This window comes from Cynocephalus volans, chromosome 7 (assembly GCF_027409185.1).
Source record: "Cynocephalus volans isolate mCynVol1 chromosome 7, mCynVol1.pri, whole genome shotgun sequence".
Taxonomy (NCBI): Eukaryota; Metazoa; Chordata; class Mammalia; order Dermoptera; family Cynocephalidae; genus Cynocephalus; species Cynocephalus volans.
In genome coordinates, this window is record NC_084466.1 from 63,225,418 (window position 1) to 63,244,043 (window position 18,626).

At 37.0% G+C, this 18,626-nt stretch overlaps 1 protein-coding gene across 1 annotated transcript in view; it reads left to right on the forward strand.

The window, feature by feature from the left end:
- The first annotated feature begins 2,302 nt into the window (after positions 1-2,302).
- COG3 (component of oligomeric golgi complex 3) overlaps positions 2,303-18,626 on the forward strand; it is a 66,639-nt gene continuing 50,315 nt past the window's right edge. The window contains exons 1-8 of the mRNA XM_063102223.1: positions 2,303-2,554; positions 11,027-11,173; positions 12,824-12,885; positions 14,010-14,175; positions 14,814-14,888; positions 15,692-15,784; positions 16,446-16,571; positions 17,506-17,586. Of these exons, the coding sequence (XP_062958293.1) occupies positions 2,384-2,554; positions 11,027-11,173; positions 12,824-12,885; positions 14,010-14,175; positions 14,814-14,888; positions 15,692-15,784; positions 16,446-16,571; positions 17,506-17,586 (921 nt within the window). The 5' untranslated portion in view covers positions 2,303-2,383. The remainder of the gene's footprint in view (positions 2,555-11,026; positions 11,174-12,823; positions 12,886-14,009; positions 14,176-14,813; positions 14,889-15,691; positions 15,785-16,445; positions 16,572-17,505; positions 17,587-18,626) is intronic.

Sequence of the window (18,626 nt, forward strand, 5' to 3'; positions counted from 1 at the left end):
TCTGTGGAACTAGAGATCAGTCTGGCCCAAGAAGGGGAAATGTGTTTAGACACTTAGACAAATAGAGCCACATGTAAGTACCTATCTACAAGATGACTTTCTTTAGGAGACAGTGGTGGATTGATGTGATGGGGAACAATGCCCTCAAGCTGCGTTGAATAATTAAAAAACAACTCAATTTTTAAAATTGTATTTTGAAAAAATTACACAAAAATGTGTAACACATCAATATGCAGCTTAATGAATTAGTGTAAAGTGACCATTTGGGTAACTACAATCTATGTAAAGAAATACATTTTCAGCACCCTAAAAGTTCCCATGGGTTTCTTCTGATCATGTTTCCCTCCCACCCCTTTTTACTTTTTACTTTTTTTTTTTGTGGCTGGCCAGTATGGGAATCCGAACCTATGACCTTGAGGTCCCACCCCCATTTTATGCTTGTGCCTTTCTTGTTTTTTCTCCAACTTATTCTTAAATGCAAAACTCATTGGAAAAACAAAAAAAGAAAAGAAAAGAAAAGGAGAAGATTATCAGTAATTCCAACCACCCTCAATGTTTTGGAAGTGTTTCCTTCAGTCAATGGAATCATACACTATTTCATTTTTCTTAATAATATCACAACCATTTTCTCTGAATAGATATTTTCTACAATATGATATTTTTAACTCTTTATTTTGAGATAATTTAGCTTCAGAAAAGTTGCAGAAGTAGTACAGGGGGTTCAGGTATGCCTTTTGCCCAGCTTCCCCTAATGTGATCATTTTACCTAACCATGTACAATAATCAAAACCAGGAAATTAACATTGGTACAATACTATTTCCTAAACTACAGGCCTTATTGAAATTTCTGTATTTTATTCTATAATTTTATTCTAGATTTCTCCACAAATACCCTTTTTCTGTCCTGGGATCCAATGCAGGATCCCACAATGCAATGAGATGTTGTGGCTCTCTAATCTCCTCCAATATGTAAGTTTGTAAGTCTTGTCTTTTATGACCTTGGCACTTTTGAAGGATACTGGTCAATTGTTTGGTAGGATGTTCCTTGATTTGAGTTTGCCTGATATTTTCTCATGATTAGTATGAAGTTTTGCATTTTTGGCAAGAATACCACAGAAGTTATATTGTGTCCTTAACCATTGTGTCAGGAGTTTTGTGATGATGATGTTGACTTCAAATACTTGGTCAAGGTGGTGTCTGCCAGGTTTCTCCACTGTAAAGTTACTATTTTCCCTTGTTATTAATAAACATCTTGAGGGAATTATTTGGGACTATGTAAATTTCTGTTTCTCCTTGAACTTTCATCCACTCATTTTAGCATTCATCCCTACATCTTGCCTGCTATAATTACTACTGTGGTGTCCTAATGATGATCTTCTATTTCCCCATTTTTTCTGTACTTTTTTTTTTTTTTTAAATAAAAAATGACTGGTAAGGGGATCTTAACCCTTGACTTGGTGTTGTCAGCATCACGCTCTCCCAAGTGAGCCACAGGCTGGCCCTTTCTCTGTACTTGTTGATTGGAATTCTTTTATAAGGTAGAAGGTTGTTTCTTCTCCTGCATTTACTTATTCAATTATTTATTTATATCAGTATAGACCTGAGTATTTTATTCTATAGGTTATGATCCAGTACCATCATTTTGTTGAAACCTACAACATGATTTAAATGACAGAATAGAATTCCAATTATATGTCTGTACCACGAATTATTATTATTCTCTTTTTTTCCTATTAATTCTTTTACAACGAATTATTGATCTAATTTTTCAGTGTTGGACATTTGGGTTGTTTTTAGTTATTTGATAATATTAATGATGTCTGATATACATACCTCTTTGAATTTTTATGTCTGTCCATAACCTAGTTTTCTAACAGGGGAATTACTAGATATTGGAAAAGTTCATGGTCCTGCTTTTGATCTAAGCGGCGGAAACTGCCAACATGTCAACATGGAAATCACACACTCCACACACTCCACCCAGACTACCCAGCTGTGAGTGGAGGCGGTAGATCCGGGAGCTCACGAAGACCCCTGCCGGCTGGGTGACTTAGCGCAGTTATCAATAACCTGAACAACATGTAACAACAAAGTTATTGATGTTGAGGAAGAGACTTCCGGTAGGGGCATTTCTATTTCCGTCAGGGCCTGCATTCTTTACCCTCTCCTTCTACAGCCCGACCGGAAGCCCGTTTTAAGCCACGTCTGTCCTGGTCTCGGTCCCACCCACACACTGTGCAAGCGTTTCCGGGGTCAGGGCTTTCCGTCCCGCCCCGCTGCCGGTGCCGAGCTGGAAGCGCTGGTCCTCCCGGAAGTGGCCCGGGTCTCTCTGTCGGGGTCCCTTCCACCCCGCTGCTGCTGAGGGCCTGGGGGAGCGGCGGGGATGGCGGAGGCGGCGCTGCTGCTGCCCGAGGCGGGGGCGGAACGGGACGTTCGGGAGAAGCTGGCTCTCTGGGATCGGAGGCCGGACACCACGGTGCCGCTGACCGATAGGCAGACGGACTCGGTGCTGGAGCTGAAGGCGGCGGCGGAGAACTTGCCCGTGCCGGCCGAGGTGAGGTGACGGGCGTGAACCGGGCTGGTGCGACTAGTCTGGGATTCTCCTGGGGCGCCCCAGCGCGACTCCGGTCTCTCCAACCTCTGCCTCGGGTGTTTCCACTCCTCCCGGTGGAAAGTGGCCACGGTGGCGGATCTGGTGGGAGGGGCCCTTCACCTCCCTGGGCCGAGAGGCCTCGTACTGCCGGGGTCCCCTACTCTGCTCCTGCCCGGGCACGGTTGCGGGGGCGTCCAGTGGCTGGTGCCCGAAGGCACCCAACTCTCCCCAGCGGCGTGGGGCGGTTGGCCCGAGCCTGGTTCCGGCGTCTTGCCCCGGGTGTCTCTGGTGTCAGCCGAGGCGTAGTCCTGGTGCCGACCGTCTCCCAGAAGGAGAGGCACCAAACCCGAGGTGCTTTGGCTGCAGGACAGTCTCCACTTGGTGCTCGTTTACCACCTTAATGAGTGACCTAGTTTCCTTTTTCCATGGGGAGACATAGGGAGACCAAAACTTGATTCTGAGTGACAGTTTCATTCATCGCACACTGCGCTGGGAGCTCTCAGTCAAGTGCAAGTGATAGGAAGTGAGAGTTATTTGGCTTATAGCAAAGCAATAAAAATGAGTTTTCCTTGAAAGCTAGGTCAGTACATTATTAAATAATGCTTTTGGTTTTAGTGTCAGCGTTTTCAATCCAAGAACTATTGGGATATTATGCATATTACTGCTTCTTGTGATTCAGTTTAATTAGTTACAATAGCAAGAAATACGTTTTATGAATTGTCAGCGTTAGACAAACATTTTCTAGTTTTGAGGGCCAGGTTTAGGAGGATTATTTTACAAGCAATAATGGTTACTTTTGATGTTAGACGTATTCTTTTTGCCTGATTTGGAATTATGTCCAAATGCAAACTGAATTTAGAGTCTTCAATTTTTTCTGCCCTCAGAGTTTAGAGGTTTGATTTGAAAGTTCTCTTTACATTTACTGTTGTATGCTCTGCCACAAAATAGGTGTTCTCTCTTGGGTTTCTCTGACCACTTCTAGATATTGTGCTGGAAGCAGGTCTGTAATAAATGAGGAAGCATGTGGAAATTTCTTTGGCTCGACTATCATAAAGTCTTTTATGCTCTGGACAATAGAAGTTGTTTGCTGTATAAAATTTCCAGTCAGTTTATGATTGACTTGGCCTGTTACTGAAGCAGGATGCTTGGATTTCATAGCATGGGGTTGGGGGTGAGGCACACACATACTGTACAAGAAAATTTGTTTTTATTGTCATGGGTCATAAACTATTATTTCTTATTGTCATTGAGCATGAAGGAGAGAGTTTGGAGTAAAGTAAATGGAATCTTTTCATTTTCACCTCATTCTTCCATGTTTAGGCAATACGATACCTACCTTTAGCTATATGTAGTCATTTAACATACGTTATGTGCCTACTCTGACCTAGGCATTGGGGAGAGAAAGATAAAGAGGAAAGATGAGATCCCTAGCCTCATGGAGCTGCCCATATTGTGGGGATCATGAGCATATAACAACAACAACAACAAAAACCCACAGCAGATAAATTCAGACAATGATCCATGATATAAGGAAAATAAAATAAACAAGAAGCCAGCCTTGCAAAGACTAAAGAAATAACATTAACATTACAGCTGGAGGAAAAAGCAGTGCAAGGTCATGGATAGAGGACAAGCTTAACAAGTTCAAGAACTCAGTGAGGGTCTTCTGGTACATGCAGCCTTGGTATTGGATTCCTGTGGGAATGAAATAGTGTGTTATTTACCTATCCTGGAATCTTTGAGGGGGAGGTTCTCATTGCTTTTTAGCTCTTCTACAGCCCTGATTTCTCTTTATAAAAGTGTTTATATGTCTGGTGGGAAGACTTTGTCAACACCACGCGCAGCCAGTGAGCCAACCATCCATCCTTATATAGGATCCGAACCCATGGCCTTGGTGTTATCAGCATCGCACTCTCCCGAGTGAGCCACGGGCCAGCCCCTGGTGGGAAGACTTTGGAAATAATTTTTTTTTTTTTTTTTTTTGGCAGCTCGCTGGTGCAGGGATTGAGCGCTGGACCTTTGTGTTATCAGCACCATGCTCTAACCACCTGAGCTAACTGGCTGGCCTGAAATTAATTTTTTATCCCTGTTGCTACTCTTTTAACATTGGTGCTGGGCCGAGCCCGTGGAGCACTCGGGAGAGTGTGGCGCTGGGAGCGCGGCGACGCTCCCGCCGCGGGTTCGGATCCTATATAGGAATGGCCGGTGCACTCACTGGCTGAGTGCCGGTCACGAAAAAGCCAAAAAAAAAAAAAAAAAAAAAAAACATTGGTGCTGAAAAAGAATGCCTCAATTTTAATTTTGTCCAACCAGTATATCTGTAAAGGATTATCTGTAGTGTTTTACAATTTTCACGAGATCAGTAACTTCCTGAACAACTGGAATTGGGCAGGTTAGTAGAATAGCAAGAGGCCAACTAATTCTCAGTAAATGTCATAAAGCTGTTATCTTCTTTAGCTTTCTCTTTGTCTTATCTTAGAAAGAAGTTATACTTTTTTTTTTTTTTTTTTTTAGGAGCTGTATCTTTTTTTTTGGTGTCAGATAAAAGAATTTGCAGTAGGTTGGTTTCTTGTAGGTAGGCCAAATTTTTTTGAGAGTGAGGGCCTTTTTCTTTCTTCGGAATTTAGTAATTCCTGATAAAATGCTAAAATAATTTATCCTGAAATTTACCTGTAACTTACTGTTATAACTGTTATTTTCTTATAGGCTCTGTGACTTTAGGAATGATATTTAATTTCTTTAAGCCTCCATTTTTTTCTTTATAAAATGAGGACTTTTCTCATGGGGAGTTGTGAGAATTAAATTTAATCATGTATGTAAAGTGCACATGGCATGCTACTTTCTAGTATTATATTATTCTTATGCTTTCTTTCAAATGATTAATTTATTAAGAAAGTAGATTAGAATCCTGTGATCCTGAGCTGGTATCATTGTCACTCAGACCAAAGGTAAGAAGAAATTAGGTGCCTTGAAGAAGGTTCTGTGTCTCTTCAATGATTTGCTCCAGAGAAAGTAACATCAAATTTCATTTAGTGAATTTATTGAACAGATTGACTGTAAAAGTGATTTTTTCCAACCCAGAATTCTGCAAGAAGTAAAGCTTGATCCAAGGGAAGGGTATGTTTAGTTTTTTCCTGGACATGCTTAGCTGGTCAGGCAAAGCTCGATAGTTTAATGTAGTTGTTGTTCAATTTCTTAGTGTCCTCATTTGCATGAACTATACAGTAGCTCTCCAGCACTGCCAACCAGGAACCTAGATCTGTGCTCTTCTCTCTCTGATGGTACCTGTCTGCTCCATCTGGAAGCCAGGACAATGTGAGTTAGAGGCAGGAGACATTTAGTCACCTCCTCCTCAGAAGTGGATGAAAGATCAGAATGGGAACGTTTGTGACACCACCACACCCCTTTCTTGACTTGTCACTCTGTGCCAGGTGTTTTGAGAAAATAAAACAGCTGGGAACATGTAGCTAATGGGGCATTTTCTCATATGCTATTAAAAAGGATCTTGTTTTGCTACTTTAAAAAATTGTTTCTCTGAAGTGTTTGCATTCTTGCTTGGTTTGAGAGAAAATGGTTTTGTATTGGGGAGAACAAGGGAACATATAAAGTTCTTATGACTGACAAGCAGTTAGTATTTGTGCTTGAAGTAATCAGATAGAATGCTTTTACATAAATTCAAATTATTATATTTACTTACAATAACTAGATTACAAGATATGTCTGGAATATCAATAGCAGCTTCTTCTTCTTCTTCTTTTTTTTTTTTATGGTGGCTGGCCAGTACAGGGATCCAAACCCTTGACCTTTACAACATTGTGCTCTAACCAGTTGAGCTAACTGAATAGCGCTATAGAAGCTTCTTAAGTATACAGAATTTTTATATGTTTTTATTTTCTAAAGTAAATTAGAGGATTAGCATTTTTTTAAATTCAGGATAGCACACTGAGCACACTTGTGACACTCCTGAATCCTTTTGAAATAACAGTAATAAATATGTGGCCCACCAAATCCAAAGAAGGTATCAATGAACCTGCAATTTTGGCCAATTTATAGAAGGCAGGAAACATCTGCATGCCTTTTTAAAAAAAATCATTAAAAAAAAATAGTCTAAATACCTAATTACGGAACAAGGTGTAGATATGATAAATTTTGACGATCTGAAAAAAGGGATGGTAATAGGTGACAATTTGAGAGTATATGTGGAAGAAAATATGGGTGTTCTAATGTTTTCATCTCACGTAGTGGGGAGTCAGTAGGGCATAAAATTGAAGAATTTGAACACAAAGCTGTAAATCTGTTTTTTGAGTTATGGAGCAACCATCAAAAATACTGAAAATGGTTAAGCTGTTTAAGGTGGGAGTGAGGGAGAATGTTACTTTTCTTTTTGACTCTTCTGATATTTGGATTTAAAAAATTATGTATTTTGAATAATTTTTATAAAAGAAAGATTGATAAAAATTGGAAATTATCTCTTTGGTTCCTCTTACTTTTTTTTTTTTAAAAAAAAAGGGTAAGGGGATCTTAACCCTTGACTTGGTGTTATCAGCACCACGCTCTCCCCAGTGAGCCACAGGCCAACCCCTGGTTCCTCTTACTTTTAAAGTTCTTCATTCTACTCTCAAATTCCATACAAATATTTCTTAAATTATAAACATTGGTATTGCCTCAGAGAAGAATTGGGAGGGGAGAGAAAAGGTGAAGAAGGGAGACTTTTTACTTAAATATCATTCTGAACTCTTGCACTTTTAAAATAATGAGCCCATTAAAATTTAATGACAATTAAAGAGTTATGAATTTAAAGTAACAGAGTTAATTTCATTGAAAAGACGAATTGAAAGTGCTTTGTTGAAGAGACAATTGAAAGTGCTGCATATTAAATGGGAAAGACAAGGTGTTTAGTATACTGTTACTTGGGTTAAATAAGGATACACTTCCTTTGTATATGTGTAAGCTGTCCCAGGAAAGATACATAAGATACTAGTAGCATTAATAGCCTGCCTCTGAGGAGGAAACTGGATGGCTGAGGAATGGGTCCAGGGGAAGGAGGTTTTTCACTGAATATCCTTTGAATTTTGTGCCGTGACAATGTATTACCTATTCAAATAAATACATTTAAAGAGAGTATTCTATATATTACAAATCATTCTGGAGCAAGAGGAATTTTACTTTTTATCTGGAATATGTTGTTTATTATGAGAGTATTAGAATTACAAGGGGAGTTCAAAAAGTTCGTGAAAAATGGAATTAAAAGATAAAAATAAAAAATATAAACTGTTTCTCAACATAAGCTCTAACAAGTTCAAGACACTTTTGTTTATGATACCAGCCATTTAGTCCATCCCTAAAGAACTGGGAGTCCTGAGAATTTAACCATGTCATCCAGTCTTTTTCCATTATTAACTGAAGAAAAATGGGTGTTAAAGATTTAAAGATTTGGAAACAAATCTTTAAGATTTTTTAAGATTTGGAAAACAAAAAGAAGTCAGAAGGAGCCAAATCAGGACTGTACGGTAGATGCCTAATGATTTCCCATTGAAACTCTGGCAAAATTGCATTTGCTGAGAGGAATAAGCAGGAGCATTGTCGTGGTGGAGAAGGACGGTCTGGTGAAGCTTTCCCAGGTGTGTTCCAGCTAAAGCTTTGGCTTACTTACTCAAACCACTCTTGTAATAAGCCAGTGTTATCATTCTTTAGCCTTCCAGAAAGTCAACAAGCAAAATGCCTTGAGCATCCCCCAAAATTGTCGCCATGACTCTTGCTCTTGCCTGATCCACTTTTGCTTTGACTGGACCATTTTCACCTCTTGGTAGCCATGGCTTTGATTGTGCTTTGTCTTCAGGATCATACTGGTAAAACCATGTTTCATCTCCTGTTACAGTTCTTCTAAGAAATGCTTCAGAATCTTAATACCACTTATTTAATATTTCCAGTGAAAATTCTGCTCTTGTCTGCACCTGATCCAGCTCTTGTCTGGGTGCAACAGTTTCGCACCCATTGAGCAGAAAGTTCGCTCAGCTTTAATTTTTCAATAACAAACGCGTAAGCTGAGCCAGTTGAGAAGTCTCTGGTGTTTGCTTTTGTTTCTGCTGTTAATTCGGTCCTCTTCATTTATGGCACAAACAAGATTAATTTTTTCCTCACAAATTGATGTGAATGGTCTGCCGCTGCGGGTTTCATCTTCCACATTGTCTTGTCACTTCTTAAAATGAGTTATTTATTTGTAAACTGCTGATTTCTTTGGGGCATTGTTCCCATAAACTTTTCGTAAAGCATCACGGGTTTCCTCATTCTTCCATCCAAGCTTTGACATAAATTTGATGTTTGTTCTTGCTTCAACTTTAGCAGAATTTATGTTGTTCTGATAGGGGCTTTTTTCAAACTGATGTCTTATCCTTCTTAGTTCCTTAAACTGGATCTTGTTCAGACATGTTATAACAAGTTAGTATGAATTTATTTTGGTGAGAAAAAAATCCATGCATAGTATTTTCATAATACGTGTTTTCCATGAACTTTTTGAAGACCTCTTGTATGTGGTATATGGTCCCATAAAATCTGATAGGAGAATATTATATTAATTTTTAAATTGAAATTTTTACTGAAACAATTTGTAGATTCACATGCAATTGCAAGAATTAGTACAAAAAGATCCCCTGTTGCTGCTAATAAGTAGGAATAATAATAACAACAGCACTAGCTCAAATTTATTGAATGTTTACTATGTGGCTCCCTTGTCTCTGGTCAGTCAGTTTATTGTTGGTGCTTGGGATGGTTCACAGAGCAAGTGCAGGTGTGGTTTAACCCAGTACAGCTTCACCCAGTATAGCTTCCTCTGTCCCCTAGAACCCCTAATGGCAGCACAGAGTTGCTGGTGACACTTTAGACTCAAGATAGATTCTCACTGGATTATACTCAGGGATTATGTTACCATTCAGGAAGAGTTTACATGAACAAGTGATGCCCTTAATAAGACATGTTTACCTGGATCCAGGACCCTCCTGGCTCTGAGCCAGACTCATTTTTGGGGACAAAGCAGATCAAGGACTTTTCTGAACGCTTTTTGTCTGCAGCTTCTCAGCATTCCAAGAAGCCAATTTTCCCATGGGTGCTTTCTTCTCTACTCTTAACAATAGCCTTATGATACAGAGACTGTATATGTATCAGATAAGAGATGAAATTGAGGATTAGAAGCATTAAGTAATTTGCCCAATGTTACACAGCTTATAAGTGAGCAGGAGCAGAATTCAAACCAGGCTGCACTGTATTATACTTTTACCATGCCATGAGTATAGTTTCATTTGAACCCATACACAAAAACCCTATATTTAAAGGACTGTGTTTCCGGCCGGCCCGTGGCTCACTCGGGAGAGTGCGGTGCTGATAACACCAAGGCCACAGGTTCGGATCCCATATAGGGATGGCCGGTTAGCTCACTGGGTGAGCGTGGTGCTGACAACACCAAGTCAAGGGTTAAGATCCCCTTACCGGTCATCTTTAAAAAAAAAAATAAAAAATAAATAAAAATAAAGGACTAAATTAGTGGTGGTGCATTTTGCATCTAGCGTATTAGCTTTGAAGAGGAAATACTGTCTTCAGGCAAAACTTCTGTGTTTAGAAACATAGACAGGGAAGCAATTTCCTAGAGCTTTGGATCGTGTCTTATATGTCGGTGGACCTTAAATGTCATGAGCTAAGGACTGAAAACTGGGAATTGAACCTAAACAATGAGACTCTTTTACTTTCCCCAGTATCTACTTTCCCTTTTAGGTCTAAAAATAGCTTGTCTGTACAGCTACAGGTAAATTAACACCTGGACTACATTTAGTAATGGAGAACTAGAAAGTATTATAAGTCTAATATGTCAAAGTGAGGCCTAGTCCATGGGGCTTTTCTGAAACTGTTGGGAAACTCTGAAATTCTTCCTTTTCAGTTGTAATTTCCAAATTGGAGCAAGAACGTGTTGGTGAGGTGTGCCAGTGGGTGGAAATGGTAGGAGAAGGTAGTGTTTATTGGTAGTTAATTCTTGGGTGTGATTTGTTAATTTTGTTGGCTGGTCAGGCTTTTGTGTTAACTACTGGGGAGGGCAAGCTACTTTCAATAGCACACAAGTTTTCCTGTTGTCTGACGGTAGTTCTCAGGAGGGTCACATGAGAAAATGTGTGTGGATTAGCACAGATTCACCACCGTTATTAGAAAGCTAACTCAAAAATCAGACCTTAATAATGGCGGGACATCAATGTTGTGTCTACATTTTGAGACTAGCATTTAGCATAGAGAAAGCCTAGTTAAGTGTTAATATTATATGGAATTTATTAACCTCATATTATTTAAAGGAAAACATTTCTTTTGCTTTCAAAACAACCTAGATGGAAACCCAGTCTTGAGTTCAGAGAATTTTCAAGTTATTTAAATACCTTTGTGGCTCTCTTTTTCAAGCTCCCAATTGAGGACTTGTGCAGTTTAACATCCCAGTCACTGCCCATTGAACTGACTTCAGTGGTGCCTGAATCTACAGAAGACATTCTCTTGAAGGGTTTTACCTCCTTAGGAATGGAAGAAGAAAGAATCGAAACTGCACAGCAGGTGAATTGTAGTATCTTTTCTAAGGATGTTTGATAATTTGAGATATCTGAAGACAAGGCTAATGAAAAAGATCCTAATTAAAAGTTTTGAACATTTGACACCATAGTTAAACATCAAATGTTTCTAAAACATTCTTGATTTTGTGTTAGTTGTGGCTATTTAAGTGTTTTAAATGAATCTATTGTACAATTACATTTGCAATTTAGATAAAAATATGTGATAGATTATTTTAGTTGTTAAGGTTTCCATATTTTATGCACTTTTAACTTCCCCCAGTGTATGTCTATATTAACCTGTCCCTTCAGTGCGTGTATGTGTACATGCTTGCTGCTAGGTAATCACTTTCTCAATAACCTATTCTCCTTAGATGAACCCTTATAGTTATTTTTTGGTAATTTAGAATGTGTAATTTTCTCTTGATTTTCACTTATTCTTAATTACAGACCCAAATGTGTACCTGTTGCTTCTGCCACTTCCCTTGTCTCTTCTTTCTGTCTTGTTAAGCATAGAAGCTGAGGCATTTATCAAGTAAAGCATAAAATAAATGTACTGAATTGCATGTGTATAAGTCAGAAGAGGTGGTGCTACAAAGTGGTGAGCTCCAGCTCTTGAGTTAGGCTGACCTGCATCTGAAAGTCATCTCCATCTCTTACCGTCTTCATGAGCTTAGGCAAATTACTTACCTTCTTAGGTTTTTAGTTTCTTAATATGTAAAACAAGAGTAATTATATACCAGTCTCAGAAGGTGTTTGTGAGAATTAAATAAGATAGTGCATGTAAATGCAGCATGAGGAAAGTTCACAATAAATGCTCTATATGATAGCCAAGGTACCGAACTGGCATACCCTTGACATTGAATCCTACTTAACAATTGTGTAAGGTAATCTTGCACTGTGTCTATGAACAGGTTTGAATTTTTCGAAAAAAAACATTCTGGGTTAAATTTGCATCTACCTATCTCTCTTTAAAATTTAAGACAATCTAATACAGATTGAGTTTTAATTGACATACAATACAATGTAGTCATTTTAAGTGTCAGTTCATTGAGTTTTGACAAGTGTATGTACCTGTATAACTATCACTATGATCAAAATTCAAAACATTTCTATCATCCCAAAAAGTTTCTTCATGCTCATTTAAGGTCAAGACTCCCCTCCCCCCCACCTCTTTTTAATACTAGATATTTTCCATGACATTGGGTGTAGGGCCAGAATTCAAACTCAGATTTTGCTGATGCCAAAGTCCGTGTTCTTAAACTACTATGTAATAGTATTTATGAGTTTATACTCTCACAGTTTTTATTGGATAACGTTAATATTGATATTTACCCAAAGCCCTGTGTCACTCACTCATTTGTCAAACAAGCAGGTAGGCATTTGTCTCTTGAAAAAAATATTTATTTTTTTACATATTGTGTCTTCAATACTCTTATTACTTAACTCTGAAAATGGCTGATGTTTTTAATATCCTTTGCTTTTCCTAGCATATAAATATATATTTAATTGAATTATCTTTCCCTGGCCTTAAACTAATTATTAATGTCTAAGCCCTAAACAATGACTTAGTGTCTACTCTTTTGACTTGCTGTAGCCTCTTTTCATTTTGTCTTTTTTAGTTTTGTTGACAATATAATACTCTTTATTTTTCCAGTTTTTCTCATGGTTTGCAAAGCTGCAAACTCAGATGGATCAGGATGAAGGGACTAAATATAGGTATGTGTGGCTCTTGCATTTGTTGGATATCCTAATCTTTAGATCACAGTCAACTGAAGCATTTCATGATCTGTGTCCTTAAACAAAATTAAGGTATAAAGAAAACTCCAACAGCCACTGTTTCTTTAAGAATAGCCAGAGATAGGATTTGGGCCATTACAACTGATACTAGAAGTTATGTTATTTAAAAAAAAAAAAAAAGACATCATAATTAATAGGTTAGGAGGGACAGACATTGGTTTTTAGATGACTCCAGAAAGGATTGTGTTCAACTGGGAGTATTACAGGAATTCTAAGAGGTGTTTGTTGCCTTTCTGTAGAAGGAGAAACACCCCCAAGAGACTTTAAGGATGGCCACCTAGATTGGCTGTAATTTTGTAGCTTTGTTTGTGTACATTGATAGCATAGGGAAAATGACAGTGTACACTTAGTTTCAAGCTGATTTGTGGGCTGTGAGTTGAGCATTCACATTCATTTAACATTTATTCATGGCTGTTATTGCTAGGCAGTGTGTTAGGCTCTTTGACATATGATCCCATTTAATCTTAATAACAACTGTGTAAGGAAAGATATTACTATTCCTATTTTACAAATGAGCAAACTGAGGCCTAGAAATATTAAATAACTTGCTCAATGTCATGCTGACTTGGGCAGAGCTGGGACTTGTACCCAGGTCGTCTAATTCCAGATCCAGAATTCTTTCCACTGCATCACACCATCTTTTAAAGGTGGAAGTGACCTGAAGGATTGACCTTACTTGATGCCTTGGGATGGCTCTGGTAAAAGCTGAGCCAGTGATTCATTGCCTTACATGTGAAAAGCCAGTGACTCTTTGAAAGCTGAGCCAGTGACTCCTTGCCTTACACGTGAAAAACCAGGTTATGGCATCAAGGCTAATTCCTCTTGTTGCTTATAGTATCAGTGATTTGCTTCTTAAGTACTAAAATAGTTTATGACATAGCTTTTGGTACATCTCTGAGTATACTGTAATCAACTTTTGTGAGTAGGTCAGACTTTCTTCCTGAAATTCAAGCATTTTGGGAAAAAAGAGACTTTGCTGTTTATTGACTATGCTTATTAGGGGAAAATATTATTGCCAATCCCCTTTTGGTTCTGTTTTCTAGACAGATGAGGGATTACTTGTCTGGGTTTCAGGAGCAGTGTGATGCTATATTGAATGATGTAAACAGTGCTCTTCAGCATCTGGAGTCATTGCAGAAACAGTATCTTTTTGTGTCCAATAAGACAGGAACCCTACATGAAGCCTGTGAGCAGCTCCTAAAAGAACAGGTAATTTGGAGTAGGAGAGGGTCAGTGATTATATGTAATATTTTATTTTTAAGTATATGAGTACAATTTGATTTTAATTTTCTTAATTTCTCCAAGTAGGTGTTGAACATTGCTCTGTATGAGGCCCTGTGTGAAGCATACAGATTGTTATCTTGACAGCCTACTTTTATTTTAAATAAGTGTGTGTGAACAGGGGCAAAGGCATGTTTTGAGCTGTTAGGTTTTAGTACAATTTCAGAGTGTAGTGGATATATTTGCTCCGTTCACTCTTTATTATTGACACTTTTCAAACAAGCATAGCGATTGTACTAATGGTGGGGTTTATGAAAAGATTAGCTGATTGAAGTTACACAAACTTGTGACTTAGAGATAGATACCATATTTCAGAATTTTCTGTATATGTATTCTTCTGTGTTTTTAAAAGGCAATCAATTATTTCATAAAAAACATTGTTTGAAATTTACTATAATAATGCCTGTTTTAGTTCATGATTGTAGAAATATTTGAGCATTATTCTGAAATCTTATGTCTGATATAAATCTGTATGTCTAACAAATTGATTTGGTGCAATGGTGAGGCTGGAGTGTTGATTCCCATATTCTTATGATAATTGGTTTTTTTCTTTTAAAAAACGCAAGTCAGAACTTGTCGATCTGGCTGAAAACATTCAACAAAAGCTTTCCTATTTTAACGAGTTGGAAACCATTAACACAGTAAGTGTTTTTTTTAAAATTTATTTTTATTTTTTGTGAAGTTATTTTTATTTGTTTCCTTTTCTTAGTATAATCTTTAAACTTATAAATTCTCATGTTTAATTTGAAGAAAAGTATAGTTCTCATAACATGTACTTGTATCCCAAAGTAATAGTCTTGATAAAGGCTTCTGTGTAAATTATGTTTCTATATGTTTCTGACTTATAAATTCATCATAATAATTATATATAAATTATGTTCTTAAAATTATTAATCGTAATTATTATAGTTTACTAAAAACATGGATGTAAAACTAATAGCCAGTTAACTGTGGAATGCAAAGGAAAACAGTTTATTGCCAAGCTATTTGTATATCAAGATAAGAAATAATTGGCAGGTAATATTTTACTTTCATCTTATGACTGCCAGTTAATCCTTTAACCCTGAGAAAACTGCTGATGCTTGAAAGTGGAAAAATTATGCATATTTTAAAGTAGTCAAAAGTGGGAAATCTAGATACTTGATGTATTATTTGAATATACCATGGTACAGTGGGGTAATGTAAAATATTTGCTAATTCATGAAGAGGCCAATTAAAGCTGATTAGGAATAAAATGAATTAAATCAGTGTTCTTTTTTATTTATGCCTTCTTTATTGGTACACAGGCTACAATTGAGGATAATTTGGTGACTTTCACAGTGTATTGTAAAGACATTAGTATATTATATCCTAAAGGGAAATATGCTAATTCTATGCATAATTTTCAACTTTTACTTATATCTTTTTTTGTGAATTAACATTGATTTTCTTTTTTCTCTTAAAGAAATTGAATTCCCCTACCTTGTCTGTGAATAGTGAAGGATTTATACCTATGCTGGCCAAGTTAGATGATTGTATAACATATATCTCATCTCATGTAAGTCATGGTATTTTTGTTTGTTTTAAAGAAGACTTAACATTCCTATTATATCACTTGTGCTGTGAAGTATTCCTTCTGAAGGGAAAAATATGTATTTGTAGCATATTGAAGAAAAGCTGTAATAAAATCTTAGTTGTTGTCAGTAGTGGTATAAAAAGTAGTTTTAGCTCCTGAGGCAACCCCTGGAGTGGAAAGGGCACTGGCTGACTCAGTTTTATCACACCAGAAGGGTGAGCCATTTTTAAGTTGTTGACAGGCTGATGTGCTAGGTATTTCTTTGGAAACAGAAAGTGTTACTAGGGGGGAAATAAAGGGACAAGCTCTTTGATTTAGTCACCCTCTATTTATGTCCCTTGAGGATTTATTGTTGAATTTATTGTAGAATTTAACTTCTGTTCTTTTCCTAGTAGGGCCTTAGCCATTAGCCTTGAAGTCCGTGGGGTACTGAAAATATATTTTGTTAATAACTGCTCATGTTTATTGAGCCTCTATTTTGCACCAGGCACAGAGGATTTAGCTGTGACTAAAACAGTCACAGTATTTGTCTTCATGAAGCTTATGATCTATATTAAACTTTTAACTTTATATATTGCTTTACCTAAAATGTTACTTTTTGTCAATGTTTGTTCCTTTGTAAATCTTTCTCTTTCCTTTACAGCCTAATTTTAAAGATTATCCTGTATATTTACTGAAGTTTAAACAATGTCTTTCTAAAGCTTTGCACCTCATGAAGACATATACTGTGAGCACACTACAGACTCTCACAAATCAGTTACTAAAAAGGGTGAGTTAACTGATCTCAATGACTGTTTTTTATTTTTGATTCACTTATCTTTCATAATCTTTGTCTGAGATTAGCACTTTGTAATTCCAAACAAATTTTACATTTTGTTAAATAGGAATTTGTATTGAAGTTTTATTTATAAAAGGGAAAAATGGACATACTATGAATGTCTATTGCAGTTTTATTTTCAAATAATATTTAACAATGTGAGAAATATCTAGTATTATATGATAAATAATAAGATACAAAGTATTTGTCACTTAAAATATTTCTTTTCTATCCTTTTCATCAAACCATTGGAAGGAAATGCACCAAAATAATGAAAAGTGGTTATGTCTGAATGGTGGAATATCATGGATAATTTGAATTTTCTTCTTTACATTTTTGGTATTTTTCATACTTTTGTGTATTTAGCAAACATTTTTATCGAGCATCTCCCAATGGTTGGTATTGTATTAGGAACATGTCCGTTTTCTAATTTTTCTGTTTTGCAAAATTTTCAATAAGGTTAGGAAACCAGTATCTAATATGTACTGGTACATACTGTGTGCTAGTGCTTTAATACTGAGCTACACAAAACCTTTATGAGTATATATTAAGGTAATTTAATAGATGCACTTAACTGAGGTAAAGTAACTTGGCCATTGCCTGTGCTCAGTAAGTGACAGTATGAATCTGAATTCAAGTCTGTTTACTGCCAAAATTCAAGTAACAAAGGGTTAATTTTAGCTATAAAGAGGAGAGAGATGACAGTTTGACTCAATTTCTCATTTGTAGCAATAATAATATTTAACCTGTCTTTGAGATTTTTCTCTCTAAACTTTTGGTTGGTATGGAGGCTATGCAATAGCTATATGAAATGGTTAGTGTCACATTTTCTGAATATTTGTTTGCTAATTATCTTCCTTCCCTATCTTCCCCTATGTTTCTTTAGGATCCTTCATCTGCACCTAATGCAGACAATGCCTTCACACTATTTTATGTGAAATTTCGAGCTGCTGCCCCCAAAGTCAGAGTAAGTCTATTGGCACAAATAGGATATTGCTATCAAATTTATTTAGCTAGCCCTTTTGAAGAAATATTGTATGTTAGTGTGTTTGCTTATACCAGGGACATGGACATGAATGAAAGGTAGGCATTGCCCTTCCCCATTACAGAAGTGTATTTTAGAGCTGCATCCTAGGTGCTTGAAGTCCGCAGAGCAGGGAACACCTAGCTCTTCCTGTGATGCTTAGGGAAGGTTTCTAGATGATAGTTGGGTTTACCTCAGATACATGGAGGACTTGAGGGGATCGATAAAGGTATCTTACACAGAGAGAACAGCATGTGTAGAGAATGTTGTAGAGACATAAAAGACATACGTTTTGGGAGAACTCCATGTAATTTGTTATGACTAGGACATGAGACATTGGTGGGGTGTGATGGGAAAGAAAACAGGAAAGCGCACAAGGGATGTCACGTGCCAGGCTAATTTTGGAAAAGTAGAGAACCAGTGAAATATTTTAATCAGCAGAGTGATGTGGTTAGATTTGCTGTTTCATGAGATTAAGGTTGCAGTATAAAGAATGGATTATGGTGAAGAGAGATTTGAGACAGGTAGGCTGATTAACAAGGAAGATTTTATAGTAATTCAGGTGAGAAATAACAGTTGAATTAAGGTGTTGGTGCTATAATCCATGAGGTTCGGTATGTGCCTTATTTACTCTCCTTAGCAGTGTCTGGTATGTAAAGGAATGCACACTGTGTTTATTTTGATTAAGTGATTGGAAATGGAGGGAGCAAAAATCGATATGTGTTATATGTGTATTTTATAACATGTGAGATACAGTTAATTGACGCTGGTACTTGTATATTTATTGTTTCTATTTATTGTGAAGTTACTAGAATGAATGTATTTGCTGATTCTACTCCCTTTCTTGTTTACTTCTTGAAAGTCAGCCAGTTGAAAGGAGTTTTTTTTTTTTGGAATGGGAGAAACTTAGTTTTAGTTTTGTTTATAGAAGATATAGGGGAAGAATGGTTAATTGATGTTGTGAGATTTAGATTGTGCCTGAT